Genomic DNA, 18,877 nt, shown 5'->3' with positions numbered 1-18,877 from the left:
ACCAATTGGGTAAAGCATATCCCAGACTGCTCTCAGATCCTGGGTTACGGAGTGGGAACAGCAGTGTGGTAAGTGTTATGGGCCAGGGTTTAGAGAACCCCAAAGTGTATCATGGAGTTCATCTGACCCACAACTTTTAATAAATTGTGGTATGGGGAGCACACGGCCCACTCCACAGGTGTCGTACAGCAGAAATGGTAAAGTACTTTTTAAAGCAAAACCGTGTTTATTCTATGAACTCAAGTTAACCTTTTTAAAACATACAGTGGACATCTTAGCAACCATTAATTCAAATACAACCCCCAAAGAATACAGCACTAAGTAATCCTTAATAACTTCCCAAACAACATCCAGACAAAAGAAACACCTTTTAACAGAAGCACATTAGGGTTACATTCACTATTGAAAACATTTATAATTCTGAATTCACCAAATGATCAAGAGATAGTCTTTTCAAGGCAGAGAGATCAACAGTACACCTGCTTGGGCTGGCTTCAGCTCCAACACTGAAAACGAAACCAAAAAGACACAGACACACCCAAACTTTTCTCAAAGTGAAACTAAAAAGCAGAGCCAGAGCTCAGCTCCACCCACACTCTGACATCACTGCAGTAACATGAGCAGCCAAACATTTCTTAAAGCGACATTCTCATGACAATAATAAGCAACCTGCCAGATGCCATTTTTGTTTCCTTTGGATTCATAGAGGGACAAGTTTGGTCATTACTGCCTGGGCGTAAGCATCGTGTCGTTAGAGCGCAGGGAGGGAAGATGTGAAGGAACATTAAGATCTGCGGGAGAAGGCAAATCCGGAAAGAAGACACCTCCAGGATGAGGACTGCAGCCTCACGGCACCGCGGGCCCGGGTTCGATCCCAACCCCACGTCACTGGCCGTGTGGAGCTTGCACATTCCCTCCCCCTCTTGTCTGCATGGGTCACACCCCCACAACCCCAAAAGATGCACTGGGTACGTGGATTGGCCATGCTATATTGCCCCTTAATTGGAAAAAAAAGAATTGGGTACTCCAAATTTATATTAAAAGAAAAGACAGATCCGGGGAAGAAAGTTCCAAACAAGAAGGAAGATCAGGGTAAGGAAAATGGAGAGAGAAGGAAAATTTGGTGAGCAGGGAAGATGGGGGTAGGGAAATCTGGGAGATGGGGAAGGAAACGGGTTCAGAACTTCCAGTTGCCGGAAGGTGCAGGGGAAGGAAATTCCAGGATGGTGGAAGATCTGCGGGATGGATTATGGAACAAGCCATGATAGTGACTGGATAATCTGTTTTAGCAAAATCGTAGTTGCGTGAACTAAAGTGAATCGACTTTAAGAGCATCACATTCTCCCCTTCAAACCAATGTAAAAGCTGCAGTTAGATTCTGCAGGATGGTCCTCGTCAGAAAAATTAATCAAAACATGAAACCCTTTAAGTTGAAATACTATCTTATGGTATCTTATATTGGTAAATGAAATAGCTTTTGAAGTAAAATAAACTTAAAAATAAAAGAAGTATTGTAACATTCTACTTACCAGTTTACCAGTGGGCAGCACGGTAGCACAAGTGGATAGCACTGTGGCTTCACTGTGCCAGGGTCCCAGGTTCGATTCCCCGCTGGGTCACTGACTGTGTGGAGTTTGCACGTTCTCCCCGTGTCTGCGTGGGTTTCCTCCGGGTGCTCCGGTTTCCTCCCACAGTCCAAAGACGTGCAGGTTAGGTGGATTGGCCATGATAAATTGCCCTGAGTGACCAAAAAGGTTAGGAAGCGTTATTGGGTTACGGGGATAGGGTGGTCGTGAGGGCTTAAGTGGATTGGTGCAGACTCGATGGGCCGAATGGCCTCCTTCTGCAATGTATGTTCTATGTTCTTACCCTACCTCCCACTCACTGCTGGTCTTGCTCACCCTACTTCCCAAGACAGGATGAATCAATTCAGTGAGCAGGAGGTAAATTCTCTTCATGTGTGTCTGTGATCAGCTTCACTCTTTTTTGATTCAGAATCTCCCATTCCTGGGTTTCAATTCCACCGGGAACAGCGCCTGCATCGATAGCATGGACAGAGGTGCAGTAAGCAGGCTGCTTCCCAGATGGTTTTACTGCAGCAGACAGGAGCCCTGCCCCGGCCGAGTGTCTTGAACAGATTCAATCCAGGGGCTGGTTTAGCTCACTCAGCTAAATCGCTGGCTTTGAAAGCAGACCAAGCAGGCCAGCAGCACGGTTCGATTCCCGTACCAGCCTCCCCGAACAGACGCCGGAATGTGGCGACTAGGGAGCTTTTCACAGTAACTTCATTGAAGCCTACTCGTGACAATAAGCGATTTTCATTTCATTTTTCATTTAATTGTTGGGAAAATTGTTACATTGTCGGGATCAGGGATCTGCTCCCAGGAGAAGAGAGCTCAAATAAAAACAGAAATTGCTGGAAAAACTCAGCGTCTGTGGAGAGAGAAAAGGAGTTAACGTATTGAATCCAGACGGCGCTTCTTCAGAGTTAAAGTGAGGGAGAAATTGTACACCGTGTAAGATGGGAATGGAGCAGATGGAGCAGTGTAGAAGGTCAGTGATACTTGGAAGTTAGAGGAGATTGCAACAAAGATGTGTGGGCCACGTGACAAGCATTAATGCAATGCATCTGCAGTATTTTGCTTTTATTGAAGACAACCCAAGGTTCAGTGAGAGGAAGGATCAGGAAAAGAGTGGGTTTGGGAGCAGGAGAGGCTGCTAGCCCGTAGGGTCGGCAGTGAGAGGGTGGGTTATGGGGCTGGAGAGCTGATAGATCGGAGGGTCAGCAGTGAGAGGGTGGGTTATGGGGCTGGAGAGTTGATAGCCGGGAGGGTCGGCAGTGAGAGGGTGGGTTATGGAGCTGGAGAGCTGATAGCCGGGAGGGTCGGCAGTGACAGGGTGTGTTATGGGGATGGAGAGTTGATGGCCGGGAGGGTCGGCAGTGAGAGGGTGGGTTATGGGGATGGAGGGTTGATAGCCGGGAGGGTCGGCAGTGAGAGGGTGGGTTATGGAGCTGGAGAGTTAATAGCTCGGAGGGTTGGCGGTGAGAGGGTGGGTTATGGAGCTGGAGAGCTGATAGCCGGGAGGGTCGGCAGTGAGAGGGTGGGTTATGGAGCTGGAGAGCTGATAGCCAGGAGGGTCGGCAGTGAGATGGTGGGTTATGGAGCTGGAGAGTTGATAGCCGGGAGGGTCGGCAGTGAGAGGGTGGGTTATGGAGCTGGAGAGTTGATGGCCGGGAGGTTCGGCAGTGAGAGGGTGGGTTATGGAGCTGGAGAGTTAATAGCTCGGAGGGTTGGCGGTGAGAGGGTGGGTTATGGAGCTGGAGAGCTGATTCCCGGAGCATTATCAGTGAGAGGCTGGGTTATGGTGTGGAATCCATGATATACTGTTTCTTAGCAAAGGACATAAGTTGGAATGGAATCCATAATAAACTGGTTCTTCAGTGAATGACGTGACTCTGTGGACACAGAATGATGGAAGTACCCGTAACAAGGATGCGCTTTTCTGTTAACTACCATAACCTCCAAGTCATGAGGGGAGATAAGTATGCAACACAAGGATTAAAAGTGCTAGTGTTCCTATTGGTCCATTTTCCCTGTTTTCTATTGGCTAGAATTATTGTTCTTTCATTGGTCGAAAATGAACGTTTAACTGTGATATTAATGGTGTATGTGACATGCAAATGAAGGATTAGAATGCACCTACAAATTCTATTGATTAATCAAGCTATAAATGTTTCTGCTTACTAGATTAATTTAGAGTAAGGCAGTGTACCCCACTAGTTTTCTCTCTGTATGCACATGTCAATAACGACTGATCAAGAATACTGCGTGTGGTAAACCACTGTTGCACCTATATTAGGTGACGTACGGTAGGATCTGTACTACAGGTACGGCGGTAGTCCCTGCCTGCTGGCTCCGCCCAGTAGGCAGAGTATAAATATGTGTGTCCTCCGTGCAGCAGCCATTTCGCCAGCTGCTGTGGGAGGCCACACATCTTAGAGCAATAAAGCCTCAGTTGTATTCAACTCTCGTCTTTGTCCAATTGATCGTGCATCAATCCGTGTCTGCTTTGCAATACTTCGACAATGGAGCTGGAGAGCAAACGCAGAACAGTGGCACAGTGGTTAGTACTGCTGCCTCATGGCGCCGAGGTCCCAGATCCGATTCCGGCTCTGGGTCACTGACCCTTTGGAGTTTGCATTTTCTCCCAGTGTTTGCGTGGGTTTCACCCCCACAACCCAAAGATGTGCAGGGCGGGTGAATTATGGAGCTGGAGAGCTGATAGTCCTCAGGGCCGGCGGTGAGAGAGTGGGTTATGGAGCTTGAGTGCTGATGTTCGGAGGGTTGGCACTGAGAGGGTGGGTTATGGGGCTGGAGAGCTGATAGCCGGGAGAGTCGGCAGTGAGAGGGTGGGTTATGGGGCTGGAGAGCTGATAGCCGGGAGGGTCGGCAAAGAGAGGGTGGGTTATGGGGCTGGAGAGCTGATAGCCGGGAGGGTCCGGCAGTGAGAGGGTGGGTTATGGGGCTGGAGAGCTGATAGCCGGGAGGGTCCGGCAGTGAGAGGGTGGGTTATGGGGCTGAAGAGCTGATAGCCAGGAGGATCGGCAGTGAGAGGGTGGGTTTTGGAGAGGGTGAGTCCGCTCCAAAATGGCTCCGATCGAGTCACATGTCCCTACGTCAGAATGACAGGAAAATGAATCTTGCGATGCTAAACAATATTGCAGGCCCCATTTACTGGCCGACATCAAAGCAAAACATTAAATTGGACAATGTTAAATGGGGACTAGAGCTCTGAAGAAGAGCCATATGGACTCAAAACATTAACTCTGTTTATCTCTTCACAGATGCTGCCAGACCTGCTGAGTTTTTTTCCCAGTGGTTTTCTATTTTTTATTTGAATGGGACTTACTGTGTAAGTTTGTGTTAGGACATTGCTGCTCCTGCAGATAATGTTACTTCTACCCGGGAGAAAAAAAAACGGGGCTTTGGGTTTAACAATGCCCCAAAAATCAACACCTCTGACACAACAGCACTGCCTCGGCACTGCACTGGACCATCAGGCTGCACTCTGAGTTCAAGTCTCTTGTTTGGGGTTTGAACCCGCATCACCCAATGCTAGAGTGAGTTGCAGCTGAGAGGTAGACGATAGCCGACCAATGTGGGTAGATATCGTCCTAAGTGTATTCTGAAAACAAATGTCATTTTACTAAGTCTTGTCTGTGACCTCTCCTTGTTATAGGCCACTCTTGCCAAGGAGGCCACTGAAGCTCTATCCTCTCTGTATGGCACTCAGTATACCTACGGGAGCATTATAGAATTGATGAGTAAGTAACGTACTGCAAATTGCATTCTAATCAACATCTAGAAGGTTCTGTTGTAATTTTTCTACGTGCAGCTTTGTTTGTGGATAATACAGAGGAAATGTATAAGGCAGAGACAAAGGGAAATAATCTGGGTCTGTAAAGAAGAAGGGGGATTTAACCAACTTTTAAAATGTGGAGGGGATAAGAAAAGTGAGTGGGAGAGGTTTACGTCGTCACGCTGGTGGCGTGGAGCCTCTTGGAGCCGGGGACCGGCTCCAAACAGAATGGGGTGCCATCTTTAAAGGCCAGCCCAGTCTTCTAAAGGCCCCCAGCCCGCATCATGGCGATTCCAGGGGCTCTCCCCAATTTCCCCACCACCACTGCACTATGTTCAACGCCAGCATCTCCCTCCCCCCGTCCCCTGCCCACCACACGTATACCCATCCCCCCTCCATGTGGCTCCCACTAGAGCTCACCCCGGTGCTACCACCAGGACAGGTTGATGCTGCCACCCTGGCAGTGCCAAACTGGCAATGCCAACCTGGTAATGCCAACCTATACCAGGGGGCAGTGCCAACCTAGCAGTGCTACCCTGGCAATGCCAACCTATGCCAGGGGGCAGTGCCAACCTAGCAGTGCTACCCTGGCAATGCTAACCTATGCAGGGGGCAGTGCCAGGGCACTGACCTGGCATGTCCCTATACCCCCATCGGTCCCAAGAGGTCCTTTTTTGATATTATGTCGGCAATCCTGGGCATTGGGTTGGAACCTTGCCCACTGGTGGCAATCTTCGGGGTTTCGGATCTGCCGGAGCTCCGGATGGGGGTAGGGGCAGACGTCCTGGCCTTTGCCTCGCTTGTGGCAAGGAGACAGATCCTCTTGGGCTGGAGGTCGACCACATCACCAAGCGCCTTGGCGTGGCTGGGTGACCTGATGGAGTTTTTGCAACTCGAAAAGATGAAGTTTACAGTGAGAGGGTCAGTGGAAGGGTTTTACCTTAGATGGCGGCCGTTTATAATGTACTTTAAAGAGTTGGTCACTGTTGGCTGTTGGGGGGAGAGACAACAGCTCTCACAGTATATCCTCACTCTGGTGGGGGGTTTAGTGTTGTAAGGGGAAGTGGAGGGTGGGGGTGGTTCTTACTGTTTAGTCGTTATTCTGTGTTATTGTTTGCTTTGAATACAAATTGTTAAAAATCATAATAAAATATTCCTAAAAAAAAAGAAAGCTATAAAATTCTAACAGGACTAGACAGGATAGATGGAGGGAGTATGTTCCCATTGGCGGCGGGATCCAGAACCAGAGGTCACAGTCTGAGGATACGGGGTAAACCATTCACGGCTGAGATGAGGAGAAATTTCTTCACCCTGAGAGTGGTCGGCCTGTGGAATTTGCTACCACAGGAAGCAATTAAGGCCAAAACATTGCATGCTTTTAAGAAGGAATTAGCTATTGGAAGTATTGGGGCCAAAGGATATGGGGGGAAAGCAGGATCTGGTTACTGAGTTGGATGATCAGCCACGATCATAATGAATGGCAGAGCAGGCTTGAAGGGCCAAATGGCCTCCTCCTGCTTCTATTTTCTATGAGTTCAAATCCCATCACGGCAGTTGAATCTAATAATGTAGTATTAGAATTCTCATTTTAATCATCAATAAAACTGTAATTAAAAAGCTCGTCATTGGGTGGGAGTTTCCTGCCCTTCTCCCAGGATCTCCTGGTCCTGCCGATGCTCCGGCGGGTTCCCAGACAGCAGGATGAGTGAGCCACACAAAATGCTGTAGACATCGAGGGGACTGGAACATCCTACTGGAAGCCACTGGCGAGCTGCCGTCACCAGCAAACACGCCACGGGAGAGGGGACTGGCAAATACCACCCTTTGAAATGACGATCATGAAACTATTATTTTGTCAATGAAATGCATCAGTTCACTGGTTCAGTAACATAGGAATGCGGGACTTAGGACATTTAGCCCTTTGAGCATGCTCCGTCATTCAATATGATCATGCCTGATCTGATTGTGGTCTCAGTTCCACTTTCCTGTCTGTCCCCCATAACCCTTGGCTCCCTTATCTATCAGAAATTAGGGGCTGGTTTAGCACAGTGGGCTTAACAGCTGACTTGTTATGCAGAACAATGCCAGCAGTGCGGGTTCAATTCCTGATCTCCCCGAACAGGCGCCGGAATGTGGTGACAAGGGGCTTTTCACAGTAGCCTACTTGTGACAATAAGCAATTATAATAATAATAATTATTATTATTATTAATAAAAATCTGTCTAACTCAGCCTTGAATACATTTAAAGACACAGCCTCCAATACCTTCTGGGGAAATGAACTACACACGCTGATGGCCCTCTGAGAGAAAGCAATTTTCCTCACCTGTTTCAAAAGAGCTTATTTTTAAACTATGTCCCAAGTTTTAGTTTCCCCACAAAAGGAAACATCCTCCCGGTATCCAGCCTATCCATTATCCTCAGGATCTTACACGTTTCAATACAATCACTTTTCATTCTTCAACACATCAACAGGTATATGCCCAGCTTGTTCAATTTTTCTTCATAAAACAACCCCTTCATCCAGGAATTAATAAGTGAACCTTCTCTGAAATGCTTCTAAAGTAACTAAAGTTCAAATAGAGAGACCATAATTGTTCACATTCCCCCAACACAGCTGCAGTAAAACTTCCCCACTTTTATATTCCATTCCTCTTGCAATAAGTGCCAACATTCCATTTGCCTTTCTAATCACTTGCTGTGCCTGAGTACCAACTTTATGTGACTCATGTATCAGGACACCCAGATCACTCTGTACCACGAAGTTCTGCAACCAAAAGAGAAAATGCTGAAAAATCTTAACAGGTCTGGCAGTGTCTGTAAGGTGAGAAAAGAGCTAATATTTCGAGGCCAGATGACCCTTTGTCAAAGCTAAAAAGGCATAGAAAGTGGGAGATATTTATACCGGAGGGTGAGGGAATGGAAGATGAAACCAGAAACTAGCTGCAGAAGCCAAGGTAAAAGAGGGCTAATGGCAGTCCCCAAAGAGAATAAAAGGCGTGAAAGGCCAAACAGCAGAGAAACTAAAATCAGAGGGTAAACTGTGACAGATGTAGATGTGGGGAGAGGGGGACATGGGTGGGAAAGAGGTAAAATGAGAAAAAGGGAAAGAAAAGGGAAAAAATGAGAAAGAGGAAGCAAAGGGGAGAAAAGGTAGGGAAAGGGGGATAAGATAGGGGGAAAGAGTGGGGGGGAAATATATAAAAAGAAAGACAAGAAAGAAATAAAAGGTAAAATGAAATGGAATTAAAACAAAGGGGTCGGGGTGAGGTAGAGCTAATCATCTGAAGTTATTGAATTCAATGTTGAAACTGGAAGGCTGTAGCGTGCCTAACTGGAAGATGAGATGCTGTTCCTCCAGTTTGCGTTGATCTTCACTGGAACATTGCAGCAGGCCAAGGACAGAGATGTGGGCATGGGAGCAGGGTCTTGTGTTAAAATGGCAAGCAACGGGTAGGTCCGGGTCCTGAATGCGCACAGAGCGAAGGTGCTCAGCAAAGCGATCACCCAGTCTACGTTCGGTCTCTCCGATATAGAGGACAGCACATTGGGAGTAGCGAATGCAATAGACCAAAGTTCTGCAATCTCTTTCCATTTAAACTGTATATTGCTTTTCTATTCTTTCTGCCAAAATGGACAGGTTCACATTTTCCCACATTACACTCCATCTGCCAATTTCTTGCCCACTCATTTAACTTGACTACATTACTTTGCAGACTCCCTGCCTCCTCTTGGCACTTAATTTCCCACCTATCTTGGTGTCATCGTCAAATTCTCTATTTGGTCCCCTCCCCCAAGTCATTGATGCCCTTTGGAGGAGGAAACCTGTCATCCTTACCTGGCCTGGTCTTCAATCAAGCTGCAGATTTCATTCATGGGGTGGGATTTTCAAGTGGCTGATAAGTCCGATAGTTGGTACTAAATTGCGGAAAGTTTGTTAGTTCCAACTTTGGAGAGACCTACTTTTGTACAATGTGAATACTTAAAAATTGAGGGAATTTTGAATTACCCAGGAGTCACAACTCCATGAAGCCAGGTAAAGAACGTCGACTTCCTCACTGAAGAACAGGTCACTCCTCTGAGGCTGCAATAGAAAATCCGCACCATTGTTTGTAAATTGAGTGAAAGCACAACTTTACAAATATCATTGGAAATGGTGTGACATAAACAGCATCATCAGAAACTGTGAACTCCATTCTTTCTGCTCTTTCATGCGGGATTGCAGTCGACACACATGTAGCTTTCACTGTGTTAAAAAGAAAGAACTTGCATTTACATGGCGCACTTAACAACCTCTGGACATCCCAAGGTATCTTTAGCTAATGAAATTCTTTGGTAACGTGGGGAAAACGGAAACCAATTTGCAGTCAGGAAGCTCCCTCGAACAGCAGAATACTGGTGGGTGGGGAAACATTGAGGCTTACGATCCATTGAATGAGATAATGGACCAGCTGACATTTACTGTCCGTCTGTTTTGCAATTTTTTTTTTTGTAGATCCATAAACCATTTCAGGAATGTCAGTGAATTAATGTCCTTTGTTGTGAGCTTGAACAGCAAATGTAACCCTGCCCTCTCTGATACATTGGTCCCTGATGCCCCAAAGCTTCAGAATGAAAATTCTCAATCTTGTAATTTTGGGTCTTTATGGTCTTTCCCCCTATCTCCGTAATTTTCTTCCAGCTCTCCGCCCGCCCGTCCCTTCCTGTCCAAACTCTGTGTTTCACTAACTTGGACTGTGTTGGTACATCCCCTTCATTATGGGTCCGGCAGACACCTGATGCTGTCGGATTCCTTTTCCAAACCAATCTCCTCAGGCCCTTTAGGACCTTCCTTAAAACCACCTTGCTGTGCATCCATTCCAACATCATCTTCAACTTTGACTAAAACATGTGTTTGCAACATGATGGGCGGCTCGGTAGCACAGTGGTTAGCACTGTTGCTTAACAACACCAGGGTCCCACGTTCGATTATCCGCTGGGTCACTGTCTGTGCGGAGTCTGCATGTTCTCCCCGTGTCTGCGTGGGTTTCTTCCGGGTGCTCCAGTTTCCTCCCACAAGTCCCGAAGGACCTGCTTGTTAGGTGAATTGGACATGTTGAATTCTCCCTCTGTGGACCCGAACAGACGCCGGAATGTGGCGACTAGGGGCTTTTCACAGTAACATCATTGCGGTATTAATGTAAGCCTACTTGTGACAATAAACATTATTATTATTATCATTAATCTGTGCTGAATCACCTGCTATTCTCTCAGTTATTAAGAAGCCAACATGATTTGCATTTCCTTGTCTCCTTTTCAATCCATTCAACCATTTATTTCCACCTTTGCCCCAACCTAAACAAGGATAGTGGTGGGGTGCATACAACAAGGATAGGGGTTGCATTGTGGAGAGGTCCTGTGCAAAGGCTCAGTTTTGCAGGAGAGGGAATCCACTACCCAGAGGGGCAAACCAATGCCAGTATTACCAACTTTTACTGGGGTTTGAAAATTCTGAGCTGGTTTTTCCTCTTGCAATAATAGAAGCAACTTAAAGCAGTGTCAAATCCACTGGGGCACAGTCATGAAGAGATATCACAGCCACAGGTAATATTTTAAAACATTGACAAAATAGTCAGGGATTGACTGCTGCCAGTGCCCAGGAGGCCCATCAGTGACCAGCTCATGCTCCCGTGCAGATAGACAGGTTGCAGAGGCAAAATGTCACCCCTGACCCCAGCTGTGAATTCTGATCGGGTCTGGGCCAAAAGCAGCTTTGTGCATGCCTGCCCTCTGCTGATGGGGTGCTGTATGCATCTGCATCACCAGTCTGCACTGTACGTGGATGAACAAAATCCCTTCTTACCTTTGTTCAACAGTTCACTTCACCTATTTTCCACACATCAACTAACTATATTTAATTGAGAAAGTTAACCTTCACCTCACTGCTGTATTGATTCATAACCTTTATAGTGGATTGGCGTATAAAGACACAGAAGTTATGATGCAGCTATACAAACCCCTGGTTAGACCCCACTTGGAGTACTGTGAGCAGTTCTGGGCACCACACCTTAGGCCTTGAAGGGGGTGCAACACAGGTTTACTAAAATGATACCTTGGCTGTGGGGGTTAAAATACGAGGTGCGATTTCTCAAATTAGGCCTGTTTTCGCTAGAATTTAGAAGGTTAAGGGGTGATCGAAGTATTCAAGATATTAAAGATGAAAGGCAGGATAGATAAAGATATTTCCACTACTTGGAGATTCTAAAACTAGGGGGCATAGTCTAAAAATTAGGCGGGATCGTTTAGGAGAGATGTTAGGAAGCACTTCTTCACTCAAAGGGTGGTAGAGGTTTGGAACTCTCTCCCACAAACAGCAGTTGAAGCGAAAACTGTTAATTTTAAATCTGAGATAGATAGATTTTTGATATTAAGGAATATGGGCCAAAGGCAGGGATACAGAGTTAGGCCATAGATCAGCCATGATCTCGTTACATGGCAGGACAGGCTCGAGGGGCTGAATGGCCTATTCCAGTTCCTATGTTCCTAAAGTTCGCTCCTTAACCTCACTCCACTGCTCCGATCACTCTCTTTTAACTCTTCCGTTATTGTTCCAGTCTTCACTTTAAAAGAAGAAAAAGTCCCAAAAGGCCGGAGAATTCCAAAAGTACAAAAGCCAAGAAGACGTGTTAAACCTTTTTCAAAATGCTGGTTAGATCCAGAATTTGGAGAACTGTGATCAATTTTGGATCCCTCTCTGTAGAAAGGATGTCAAGACCTTAAACAGGGCCCAGGAGAGATGTATTAGAATGGTAACAGGGATGAAGAGAGACAAGGGGAACTGGGGCTGTTTAGTTTGGAGCAGAGATGGTTAAAGGGAGACTTGATAGAGATGTTCAAAATCATGAAGTTTTTGATAAGGGTAAATGAGGGGAAACGCGACTCGTGTTAGAAACATCAGTAACCAAACGACACAGATTTGAAACGTTTTTAAGTGTGGTGGAAGCAGATTTAACAGTAACATTCAGGAGGAAAGTGGATAAATAGTTAAAGTGGAAAGTTTTGCAGGGCCTTGGGGAAAGAACATGGAAACGGAACACACAGTCCAGCTCTCTCTGGCGAAGATCTGGCAGCCAAATGGGTAGGCACGGTGGCACAGTGGTTAGCACTGCTGCCTCACAGTGCCAGGCACGCTGGGTTCAATTCCGGCCTTGAGTGACTGTGTGGAGTTTGTACTTTCCCCCCATGTCTGCTTGGGTTTCCTCCCACAATCCAAAGACGTGCAGGTTAGGTGGATTGGGCATGATAAATTGCCCCTTAGTGACCAGGGATCTGCGGGTTAGGTGGGGTTATGGGGTTGCAGGGGACAGGTTGGGGACCTGGGTAGGGTGCACTTTCAGAGGGTCAGTGCAGACTCGATGGGCCAAATGGCCTTCTTCTGCACTGTAGAGATTCTATGATTAAAATATCCTCCTTCATGCTGTATTTTTCCATAATTCTATGATTATGAAATAGCATATGACCCTTGCAAGCAATTTGATAGCATGCCTGTGCATAGTATGGCAGTGGTATTGCCACTGGACTAATAACCCTAATAACTAGGTTTGAATCCCACCACGGCAGATTCAATAAATTCAATAAAAACAATCTGGAATTACAAGTCCCATGATGACCCTTGCTGTAAATACCCATCTGCTTCACTGAAGGAAATCTGCTGTCCTCATCTGGTCTGGGCTACACGTGACTCTTAAATGGCCTCTGAAATGGTCCAGCAAGCCACTCAGTTGAAGGGCAATTAGGAATGGGCAATGTCCATAAAAATACATGTCACAGAAAAAATGTAATGGTCAGTTGAATAGTTCAACACTTTTATGCAAAGACAGATTGGATGTTCATATTTTGTGCAACCTTTCTTCATATCTGTAGATGAGAGCAGTGGGAATAGCATCGACTGGAGCTATAACCAAGGTATTAAGTACGCATTTGCCTTTGAGATGCGTGATGAAGGTCAATATGGCTTCAGGCTTCCACGGAGTCAGATCATTCCCACGGCTGAAGAAACCTGGTTGGGCATAAAGAAAATAATGGAACACGCTTCCAATCGCTTACCTTGATATCACAGCTGATTTATGCACTGCTGTTTTACAAGATGGGTGCGAAATGCTGAGAGGCTATGTAACCGCGTTGATATTGGTTGTGGTTTCTTCTGTATGGCTGCATATACATATAGAATATCATACTGCTATATTGCATCACACAATATGTAGTGAAAAAGAAACTTAAAGCTATTTTCTTGCATTTCTGCTGCTGAGGATTTAGCTTAATCCAGCTTTTATGGGGGGGAAAATGTAGGATTTGTCCCAATCGGGGTAAATGGTTTAATGGGGTGCCTGTGTCATAGGGTTAGCCTCAGTCTCAATGTATTATAGTTTGCTCAGTGCTCAGACTGAGAGGTTATCCCAATCCGAGGGTGCAGGGAATTACAATTCCAGGCTGAGGGATCACTTCAATCTCAGAGTGCAGTTATAGTGTTCAGTTTTCTATTGTTCGATTATGTTTGTCTGATATCTGTTTTCTGTGTGGGATTAGTTAAGCCTGGGTGAGAGAAACTAAACTGTAGGCAAGCAGCTGGAGGCATGAGAGCAGACATTTTACAGCATTGAATCAATTATCATTCAGACATATATAACCTGGAGCGTATCATCTCCCCATATCTCCCAGGCATAGAATGCGACAAAAAAGGTTACTCTAATCTCCAAATAATGCTTCATTGATACCTCACTTTGAAAGTGTATTCCAGCTTCACAACTTAAATTGGTAACAATGTCAGTTTAAAGGTCTGCCTCGAATGCAAGACTAAAATATTTAATTCAATCCCAAGATTTAAGAATTTACAGCGACATAGAAATACATGATCTCAGAGTTTAAGGGTTTACCCAAGCATAGGGGTTAAGCATTTGCGTAAAGCCAGTTGAAAGCTTTATTCCAAATGTTAGGATCCATCCCGGTCTCAGTTAATTATTTTGCCCCCAAAACTGTTGGCCGGGAAAATTCCGGTCCCATGCCAGAGCCCGGGCTTCCCAGCGGCGAGGGGTGAAGTCAACAGGAAATCCGCTGACTGCCCCCCCCCCCCCCCCCCCACCCACTGAAAAACGTACGGCAGGGTGTTCGGTAAATCCCGCCCATTATTTAGGAGTTCACTTCCATGTTTGTTTAAAGGGGCTATCCTAATGTTAGGTTAACAGTTTAAGATTAAGAGGTAGATCCTAATCTCGAATCTCATGCAGTTTAGCCCACATCACAAACTCAGCATTTAACTGTTTGCCCCCATCTTTACACAATTCCTGAATCCAGACTCATCGTTTTTCAAATGATCCCATCTCAATTTAAAGGTTTAATTCCAACCTCATGGATTCAAGGGCTCACCTCAAATATAATTTTGGAATGTGCCACAATCTGATTTACTGTGCTTGGCAGTTAATATACCATGCTTGTCAAATACGTATTCATATTATGTTGATTAAAAACTATTGCACTTGCTCATGAATATCTGTCTCATGTGTTATTAGACAGTCCATCTTTTTGGCAGGCTCTTGGGATCGTGTGGTGAATCACATTCCGCGTAATTCACACTGTTGTTATATGATGTGCTGTATTCATGTTAGCTCAGTATATGAGCAGTTGCGCGGCTCTGCCCATAGGGGGAGATGAGGAGTTTGTACTGGGCTCCACCCTTGGCTCCGCCCATGGCTCCTCCCACTAACTGGAAGTATAAAGCTTTGCAGTCATGAGCCTGCCTGCCAGTTCATCACATCGCAGGCAGGCTCTGTTGGAAGACTGTTAAAACCACTGTTCACGGGCAGCACGGTGGCCTAGTGGTTAGCACAACCGCCTCACGGCGCTGAGGTCCCAGGTTCGATCCCGGCTCTGGGTCACTGTCCGTGTGGAGTTTGCACATTCTTCCCGTGTCTGCGTGGGTTTCGCCCCCACAACCCAAAAATGTGCAGAGTAGGTGGATTGGCCACGCTAAATTGCCCCTTAATTGGAAAAAATAATTGGGTAATCTAAATTTATAAAAAAAAAAAAAAAAAAAAAAAACCACTGTTCACTTCCAACCACGTGTCTTGTGAATTGATGGTCACATCAATTTAATAGTCTTAGGAAACTAGAAGAAAACGACTAAGGACAGACTATGGAATCAGCCCTCAAACCTGACCAACTAGAACTCGACCCGCAGGCTGCAGAGGCAAGATAAATCTTTCAACACTAGCTCAGATGTTTCAAGGCCTACCTGGCTGAATCAAGTACTCCAGAAACTACAGAGGAGCAGAAACTCAGTCTACTGCACACAAGGGTGAGCCACCGTATATCTTCTCAACTCAATAGTACCAACTCGTATACGGGGGCCCTAGCCATGCTAGATCGAATGTACGTGAGGCCCATCAATGAGGTCTACACGCGCCATATTTTTACAACCCGCCGCCAGCGCCCCACGGAGTCGTTGGAAGAATTCCTGCGGGACTTAAAAGACTTTAGCTCGAGACTGTAATTACCAAGCTGTATCAGCCGAACAGCACATGGAGCTCGCCGTCAGGGATGTGTACATGGCAGGCCTCAGATCAAACTATGTGCGCCAGCGGTTGATCGAAAAAGGGGCCCAGAATCTAGAGGACACGGTAGAATTGGCTACCACTATGGAGGTTTAATTCCACAGCCTCACCTCGTTCCCCGCGGACGAAGTGACCCCATCCTGGGCCCCCGACCTGCGACTTCCCCACGCCTGCGCCGCGTGGCCACCCAGCCATCACGCAGCTCCAGGGTGCCATTTTTGCGGGCAGCCCCAGCACCCACGGCAGTATTGCCCGACCCGTAACGCGACTTGCAGTAGCTGCGGTCGCAAGGGACACTATGCCCGGGTCTGCCTGGCAAAGCAAGCCCCATCTCCTAACTCTCCCGCAGCCTCCCAGAGCATTCGGTTTCAAACTCCACAGGCCCGCAGGCCCCGAAATGCTGCGGACTGTACTCCGACTCCGCCCCCAAATGACACGTGCAACTCATGGGGGCCGCCATCTTGGCAACCCCCTCCACGCGGCCGGCCACGTGCGACTCATGGGGGCCGCCATCTTCCTCGCCGCCCGCCACGTGCGATCCACGGGGGTGGCCATCTTGGGATCCTTCCTCTCCTCACTCAGAAAATCGCCTCAAAGGCTATGAATTCAGAGGGCAGTCATCACGGGGCCACTCCAGCACAGCTGATCGAGCCACCGACTACCCGCAACTCAGCGCAGTGACGTTGGACCAGTCGCGTCCGAAACATCTCCGCAACTCCATGATGACCATTGAAATCAACGGGTACAGGACACCGTGCCTCTTCGACTCCGGGAGCACCGAGAGCTTCGTACACCCAGATCTGGTAAGACGTGTTCGCTCCCTATCTTCCTTGCACGGCAAACTATCTCCCTCGCTTCGGGCTCCCACTCTGTTCACCTCCAAGGGCGCACGGTTGCGACCCTAACGATCCAGGGCACTAGCTAATCGAACTTCCAGCTGTACGTGCTCCCTGAACTCTGCGCCTCACTCCTACTGGGACTCGACTTCCAGTGTAACCTGAAAAGCCTCACACTCAGCTTCGGAAGGCCCTTGCCCCGCTCACTATTTGCAGCCTCGCTACGCTAAAAATCCACCCCCTCCACTCTGCCAATCTCACGCCGGACTGCAAACCAGTAGCCACTCGCAGCAGGCGGTACAGCCTGCAGGTCAGGGTGTTTATCAGAACCAAGGTCCATAGGCTCAACACGGAGAAATGCGTTTTCCGCACGACCAGGCTAACCATCCTCGGCAATGTCGTGGAAAACGGAATCCTGGCCCCGACCCGGACTGTATGCTCTTACAACTCCTTCTCCCTCATTGTCCCAGGGCGCTCAAACGGTGCCTGGGGTTTTTCTCATATTATGCCCAGTGGGTCCCTCAATATGCGGACAAAGCCCGCCCACTATTTAAGGCCACACTCTTCCCTCTATCGGATGAGGCTCGTCAGGCCTTCACTCGGATCAAGGAGGACATCGCCAAGGCTGCCATGCGGGCGATGGATGAATCCGTCCCTTTCCAGTTGGAGAGCGATGCCTCAGAGGTCGCTCTCGCAGCCACACTAAATCAGGCAGGGAGATGTTGCACGTTTTACTATGGGCGTAAAACGCGTTTATTGGAGTGTATTAACACGCCTCCGAGTTCGACGTGTGCTTAACACTGCTAGGCTCTGTTCTATGTGATTATTTAAGCTCTGGAGTCGCCAGCTGCCGTATAGGCAACGTCACAAGTATTCCAAGGTCAAATTCAAAGTAATAAAGACGATACACCGATTAGTCAAGTTCAAACGATCAAGATTTATTACACAGTTAATAATAAATACTCATGCACACACACTAAGAGACTAAGCTACAACTAAACATAAGCAAACAGAATACTTATCTAACAGGAACAGGCAAGGTCAGAGAACGAGGCCTTCGTCCTGGTTTTGTCTGCAGCCTTCAGCAAGCGTTCTGGCACTTGGGAGTCTAGCGGGCTTGGATCGCGTAGCGAGCGTTGAACTTACGGTTTCGGCGGCTGGTGCTCAACGGCTGGAGTCAGGATACCAGGTGTCAGTCGGGGCCGGAGCACAGGTTTAACAGACCGGACAACACGAGGTCCCTATCTTTTATAGGGGTTCCGTTGTCCTTCCCTCTTCTCGGGCGGGCTCTACCTATTGGATCAATTTCTTATCGATACTGGATTAATTCCCCAATGCGAGGGGGTCTCCGTGATGGAGGGGGCGTTTCTTATGTCCTTTTGTTCGGAGGTTTCTGGTGCCTCGATGTCTGGGTCTTGATTGGAATGTGTCCATTCAGAACCAAATGTATCTATTGTGTGGGTGTTCAAGTCTGATGGCCTCATTAGCATGCAAAGCGTTTTGCCATTTGCACCTAGCTAAGGTCTCTTCACCTGAGCCCAAACTGGTTTCTGCTGCTGCAGAATGCAAACTGCTCTTTGCAGACTGCTGTTCTGGCTGAACTGTCTGTTTCTCAGCAGCCTTCCATTTTAGTTTGGCTCAGTGTCCATTTTGCGTGGCCAGCATGGCTACATTCCCTCCTTGTGATCCTCACAATCATACTATTGTGAAGGATCACCTATGTACTTTGCCTCCTTGTGTTCTGACCTCTTGCCAGTTCCTGTTCTACTCTGTTCTAAACTATGGGAAGAAGAGAAAAAAAATTTAACTAACATTTCTACTTGGCCCTATGTCAAAAGGGACATGCATTACTACAATTGGGAACCTCTACCTATCACTATTAACCTTAACCTTAACTTAAACATTTAATCACTCTAAACCTTAACCATTCACACCACAACATCACACTTCCCAACTCGGCAGTCGAGTATGGAACAATATAATACATGGCTGAATTTTATTTACAGAGTGTTGTAATCAGTGAGGGGTTGAGGGGTTTGGTGGAATCCGAAGATGGGGGATTGCACTCTATAGATGGGTGAGGTGCTGGAACGAG

General features: G+C 47.1%; 1 protein-coding gene and 1 long non-coding RNA gene across 2 annotated transcripts in view; one reads left to right on the top strand and one right to left on the bottom strand.

Annotated features, from left to right (window-relative positions):
* Positions 1–14,883, top strand: part of LOC119973521 (carboxypeptidase A1-like) — a 37,737-nt gene extending 22,854 nt beyond the window's left edge. Inside the window, exons 11-12 of the mRNA XM_038811788.1 lie at positions 5,242–5,326; positions 13,263–14,883. Coding sequence (XP_038667716.1) covers positions 5,242–5,326; positions 13,263–13,450 — 273 coding nt within the window. The 3' untranslated portion in view covers positions 13,451–14,883. The remainder of the gene's footprint in view (positions 1–5,241; positions 5,327–13,262) is intronic.
* The window catches only part of LOC119973522, a 32,212-nt gene continuing 26,145 nt past the window's right edge, over positions 12,811–18,877 (bottom strand). Inside the window, exon 3 of the long non-coding RNA XR_005462339.1 lies at positions 12,811–13,398. This is a non-coding gene — a long non-coding RNA (uncharacterized LOC119973522). The remainder of the gene's footprint in view (positions 13,399–18,877) is intronic.

The sequence above is a fragment of the Scyliorhinus canicula genome, chromosome 11, assembly GCF_902713615.1.
Source record: "Scyliorhinus canicula chromosome 11, sScyCan1.1, whole genome shotgun sequence".
In the NCBI taxonomy this organism is placed as follows: domain Eukaryota; kingdom Metazoa; phylum Chordata; class Chondrichthyes; order Carcharhiniformes; family Scyliorhinidae; genus Scyliorhinus; species Scyliorhinus canicula.
Note: the sequence above shows the minus strand (reverse complement) of the source record. Positions and strands in the feature narration are given on the sequence as shown.